Consider the following 6,412-nt stretch of genomic DNA (forward strand, 5'->3'; position numbering starts at 1 on the left):
TGAACAGGGAGTACAAAATACATCACTTAGAAATAATTGCATTACTGTCAACCTCTTATGAATGTGAATTCCTTATATAGAACAAACTCTTCAATTCTACATATAGAGACATACCCACAATTGTACAGGGAATGAATACTAAAGATATATTAAACCTCAAAAGAATTGGAAAATGATGCGTCTTATATTCAGCATATGTAATACTATTCGCAGAATGGTGAATTCAAGTTCAGAAGGACTGCAGGATATATTCACAATAGAAATTTGGTAGCTAACAGTCAGTTTAGGTACCTGGATGAAAAAAAGGTTGAAAACCACTGTTTAAGATCTCAAAACACTTACTCAGCTGCTACATAAACCCAAACATGTCTGATGTCCTATGCACAGCAAAAAGTTTCTAAAAGATCCCCAGGCATGTAAAGGTCCATGTTAAGGACTCATTGACCTCCCTTAAGGAAGGTGAATTGGTTTCCTGGTGATAGACAAAGATTCGCTTCAGATGGACCTGATCAGAAAGGTGAGATAGCACCTGAGACTAATAAATGTATAATACCATGAGCCTAGCTGTTCTAACTAGTAAGGAGAACACTGTGTTGCCAATTTAGTCTGAATCCTAACTTGCTAGCCAACCATTTTTATAAGGTGTTACAATAACTATTTAAAACTGCTTGAGCCAATGACCCATGTAAATCGCACATAAACTGTCCAGCTAAATGTCTCACTGTGGAAAGCTAATTAAAGTTTTCCTCTCACTGATCACAATCACAGATGGGTTCAATCTCATAGTAAATGAATGTTAAAATAAGAAAAAATACTCTGTACAGTATTGCAGTATGTATCTTAATTTTCTGATTTCAACAATTACTAAGAGTGGAAATAACACAAACACTTTTATTATTATTATGTGAATTTATTTATATAGCCGTTCTGGTGAATATGGTGCTTTACAAATATGTACAACACAGGGTCCCTTACCCTGAACAGTTTACAGTCTAATTCAGACAAATACAATGCACAAGATACCGGTTCTAGGGCACAGTTAAGTGTGGAGTATAGCAATTCCTGGGAGAATTTTAAGGGACAGGCAGATGAGATGAGGCAGGAGCTGAACCTACGGACAAAGTCCCTCGTTTTCCAAAATGCATTTTGCATATCTAAGAAAGATGGAGAAACTGACCACTTAAAAGTTTCACCATGATTCTAGCCCAAGAGTACATAGCTATTTCAAATGTGTCCCTCCTATGATCATGGGTGGAAAAAGACTAGCTAGGTTGCAGTACTGCAGAAAAGGATCTGTGGGTTATAGTGGACCACTGAATAAAAGCTTTTGTTGGAAAACATCCAATATTATATTGGGTTGTATTAACAGGACTATTGGTTGCAAATTACAGGAAGTGATTCTTCCACTCTTCAGCATTAATGAGGTCTCACCTGGAATGCTAGTTCCTATTTTGGAAATTTCCATTACAGAAAGATGTAAAAAAATAGGATTCCAGTGGAGAGCAACAAAAATTATTTAGAATTTTAGGAAACATGGCTTATGAGAAAAGGTAGGAAGAACTTGGAGTATTCAGTCTATAGAAGAGAAGGTTCGGGTGGGCGTGGGGGTGCAGAGGTGTGGCTTTGATAAAAGTCTTCAAATACTTGATGGGTATTTATAAAGAGGATGGTGATTAACCATACTCTCTTGGGATGGGGGGTAGGGGGCAGAACAAAACCTAATGGTCTTGAATTGCAACAAGGAAAATTTAGGGTAGATATTCAAAAGAATTTCTGATTTGTAACAGTGGTTAAACAGTCAAATAAATCTCCTAGAAAATTTATGGAATCTTCTTCCTTGGAAGTTCTTAAGAGCAGGTTGGATAAATACTTGATTGGCATGGTTTAAACATGGAACTTCCGTCCTTAAGCCAGGGGTAGGAATAAATATCATCCTGGAGGTCCCTTTCAGCCCCATTTTTATATGATTCTATGTGACAAATTGGATGTCTACAGATCTATCAGCAGGGAAGATGGGGAAGATAGAACCCTGGCTGCTGTGGGGTAAATTAATGTCTGATGAGCTTGTGCTTCTACAGTTAAATTGGTTCTTGTGCCTGAGCTAGCTCAGGCAGAGCTAGGTTGTTTATTTCTACACTACCTTCCCATTTACAACATAGGCATACCCTAAGCACCTACTCTGTTACTCATTTTTATAAATGTTTATTTTAATGTTTTCTGTTTTCTAATATAAAGATGCATGACAAAGCTTTAAGGTATATTATACAAGATTTTGAACTGTATGTGTTTACCTTATATATAAAAGAACATGAACCATGAATCAGTCTAACACCTTCTCCCCACCTTGCAGGACAGACAAGAAAGCAAATTGAACTACAGCAAAGTAAAACTTGGAAACTCATGCAGTGGTTTGGTCATCATTGAAAGCAGGAAACATGTTGGACTGGTTTGCATTTTGGATGATAAAATGGCTGAGTTCATATTTTAGCCAAATTTGCATGCCATGCTTCATTAACTCATTGCCTTAAATCTCAAAATATACATACAGAGAAAAACAGTGTACTCACCAGAGTATGTACTCCCTTGTGGGTACATACAGATGTTCATCATAGATCAGGTCCCACTTGTGCACATGTTCACCCGTCTGGGAGCCATACCAGGAATCTGATGTAAATAAATTGGGGAAGGCCCAGGGGCTAGAGGGTCCACAGGGAGAATGGTGGGTCTGTTGTGGGTGGGGGGGTGAAGATTGTCTGTGGGAAGGTCAACTTGGGGAACTAAATATAGCTGAAGGTGGAGGGAATTAAGGAGCACAAGCTTAGGGCTGGAGAAAGCAGCTGGGCTTTCCCAGCCCAAAGGCTGTGCTCCAAACATGTGCAATGTTCACTAGTTTGGGCTAAATTGTTCCCGGTCTAACTTAGTGCACCTCCTCAGATGAACTAAGTTAGATCAGGCCAGACATTTTTTGCCTAATTTAACTTCCCTGAACATCTAAAAAGATCACACTTAGATCAACCTAACCCTAGTTAGGTCAATCTAAATGTAATGTATGCACATACCCTTTGAGCCTATTTTAAAAAATGATCAGCTAGCACACAAACATTTCCCCTTCCTTTAGTATGGATATAATTCTTTCCAGTTGCTTGGACCACACATGGCATGTCCATAGTGCCTTAGACACTGCTACAGAACACCCATCGCCACCATGAAATTACTTTTCACCTACTCACTCCTGCTCTGCACATGCCAAATGCTGAAAAAATAAAATGTGGCTGATGTTTGGCTCTAGCTCCCAGGACATACCCAGTGTTGCTTTTCAGTCCCCAATCTTGGGCATGCTAACTGTCACGAGTACTTTAACAAACCCTGAAGCATCAGAACATTGGCCACTATTGTCACCCTGCTTTACCTGTGGCAGATTACAGTCCTATGCTTTGCCATTGTATAGTTTTACTACTGGGTTAGACAATGATTTCTTGGGATGGTTTGGATAGGAAGGATCCTGTTTCAGGCAGGGGGTTAAACTAAATAACTTCAAGAGGTCCCTTCTAGTCATACTTTTCTATGAGTTTATGATTCTCTGAAGGGTCAGGCCATTTGTGCAGACCTACCACAAAGTATTCAGTGATACAAATGACCTTGTTTAGACTGCACAGGAATGATCTTCACTTTATTAGGATGAATTCCAAAGAAATATGGCATATTTTCAGCTTAACCTAAATAATAAAAGATAGCAAATTACAGAAGGTTTCTAAAGTCTTTTTGTCTCTTTTGTCTTCTTGTCCTCCACAGAAGATTGACTGGTAACACTGTCGCTGGAAACTGGCAAACCTGTCTTTAAAGGGGTGGGGGTGCGTAAGCAGGACTATTCTACACTCTTTCATATAATGCTTTATGAATATATACAATAGTTGTCCTTGTTTGTCACACTGTATTTTAAAACCTGGATAGAAGTGAACAATCAAAATGTAACCTTAACTGTCAATGCTAGTTGATCACCATTCTTAAAACATATCTAGGGATACTGTAGTCCACCAATATTCATCCATAATTAAAATAATTAGTGATATAAATTATTTCTACAAATCAGGTTAAATAGTAATTTCTCAGACTGTTTAATGGTGGCAGTTTGTGTGACTGAAAATTTGATCATTAGCATACTATTTATCGGCTTGTGTCTTACTCTTTTAACTATGCATAAGGTATTCACTGAAGTCCTGAAGGCAGTCATTCAAATAAGGGACTATAGTCTGGTGGGTTCCTCCTCTGTCCACATGGTTCCAGTAGTAGTTCCCCACCTGATGATGTGATGATTTCTTCCTGAAAAGACAGAAAAAGATGTTGTTTAAGATGCATTCAAGACTTCCCTTGATCTCAGACAGGAATGAATGCTTAAATGAAAAAAGACAGCCCCCCCCCCACATTCAATTGGAATAAGGACCTATTGTCTGGGTGGGAAAAGAAAAAGATTGCTGTAGCCCAGGGTCTATGTTATAAGATTATTATTTGCAAACCTAGTAGAAACATAAAAGGGTATCTGATAAAATATGTACTGAGATCCTAGCAACATCTTCTTTTCCATCCAGGTTCTGAAGTTGGCTAGGCAAGACCAGTTCTTTTTCATCTCTATTTGAATAGGGCTGGTACTTTCTCTTCCATACAGTCAGGGAAAAAGAATTTGCCAGAGATAAGCCAAAGTTAGTCCAAAGTGAGGATGATATAAACACAGTGCATCTCATCCCAAATTAGATCCAAGTTTTGGGCCTGAGATTTGCAAAAGAGACCTAATTCCTATTGAAATGTAATAGGAATTTGAGTGGCTGATCCCTTAAAAGTCCATTCCAAATCCTCACCTTGATCCATGGTCACTGTGTTGGGATACAAATAAATATGGAACCTTCCTTATCATGTGAAAACCTCTTTGGAAATTACAAGAAAGTAGAAGCAAGTGTCTAGTAGTTCAAGTTGCTTAAAAGCAGTCAATAAAATGACACTATATATTGATACAAAAACAAATGCTGCTGTGTCTAAAAGTACATATGAAGACTAGACTGGCTGGTATCATATGGATTTTTGTGGACGCAGAGCTTAATAATTTCCTGCCATGGTCTAAATATCCCCTCCACCCACACGTACCCTTCTCCCCCTTACACACGTTTAATAAACATTAGCTAATGTCTGCAAATCAAGACCAAAATAGAATACGGAAATAGAAACAACTCTTATTAGTGCCATTTTCTCTTTAGTTTCTTTGGCTGGCTCTGAATTCTTATAGTACTTGTTCTAGTCTTAGCAATTACAGTAAACTTCAAGCTCTGAATATAAACAGAATCCACCTACAGTTTATCTTAACCATGACAAAAGACCAGGAGACTCCCTGAAGGAGTTTCAGCTAAGACAGAACTAGGGCAGGATCTGGAAGAGATTCTGTTAATTTCCACTGCACTGCCTTCACAGCCTCTTGCATTGGGTAGCTGACTATTAAAAGGCTGTGGAGTGCTTGACAACACACTTCAGAGGAAAGGGCAGACAGAAAAGCTTCAGAAACAACCATGTAGGAGACAGGCAAGGGACAGAATACTGAATTGACTCTTACCAGCAAATTGGCCAGCCTTGTGTATGGCTATTAAGCAAGGTAATTAAAAGAGAATTGTGTGGTTACCCTAGAGGAAAAGCAACTTCTCTAAGAAGATTGTCATAGCTAGAACTATTGACTTTATCATCCAGGGGCAGGGGGGAGCAGAAATATTTTTTCTTATAAATGTTACTGAAAGACATTTTGCTTCTGACAGGTGCCACAGTGCTCTTTGTAGGTGGATAGATTTTCTAAGGTAGCTACTACCTATGAAGAGCAAGGAGGAAACAAGGAATATACAGGCATTTTCTATCTGACTTGGCTGCCGTATGGAAACAAGACTGCTGCAGCTAGTGCTGAGATCTCCCACAATGTCTACCTGGACTCCCTAAGTGCTTGCTGTGTGACTCCTTTAAGCTACTCTCCTCCTGACAGGGCCTAACCCTTAGTCTCTCTCTCTCCAATATACCAATCTAGGTGCTGCTCAGCTCCGTAAGAGACATTACAAGGAGATGTACTGAGTTTGAAAAAGGTAGTCTGGATGGAGACTCTCATGTTATAAAATAAAATTCAAGTGTTTATGTTCAACTTCTACCCAACATCTACCCCCAGCAAAGGCCGCATTCTGCTACCTTTCCACACTTATCTTGTACCAGTGGATAATGATTTTATGTATCTTGGTTCAAGATTTTTCTATCTTATTTGAATCCTTTTTTGCTTCCTTAATGTAGTTTTAAGTCCCTTTTTCTACCACTTCCCTAGGGAAACTAGGAACCTGTATCAATTACATCTAGGCTAAGTACAGATAGTCAAAAAGGTGGAAGCAGTCTAAGTTTC

The 6,412-nt window shown here is 38.8% G+C and overlaps 1 protein-coding gene across 2 annotated transcripts in view; it reads right to left on the reverse strand.

Moving 5' to 3' along the window:
- Positions 1-922: 922 nt before the first annotated feature.
- Positions 923-6,412, reverse strand: part of SH2D4B (SH2 domain containing 4B) — a 147,525-nt gene continuing 142,035 nt past the window's right edge. For both annotated transcript variants that reach the window (XM_019502295.1, XM_019502296.1), the window contains exon 8: positions 923-4,320. In XM_019502295.1, coding sequence (XP_019357840.1) covers positions 4,228-4,320 — 93 coding nt within the window. In that variant the 3' untranslated portion in view covers positions 923-4,227. The remainder of the gene's footprint in view (positions 4,321-6,412) is intronic.

Source organism: Gavialis gangeticus, unplaced genomic scaffold, assembly GCF_001723915.1.
Source record: "Gavialis gangeticus isolate Ggan-Ray unplaced genomic scaffold, GavGan_comp1, whole genome shotgun sequence".
NCBI lineage: Eukaryota > Metazoa > Chordata > Crocodylia > Gavialidae > Gavialis > Gavialis gangeticus.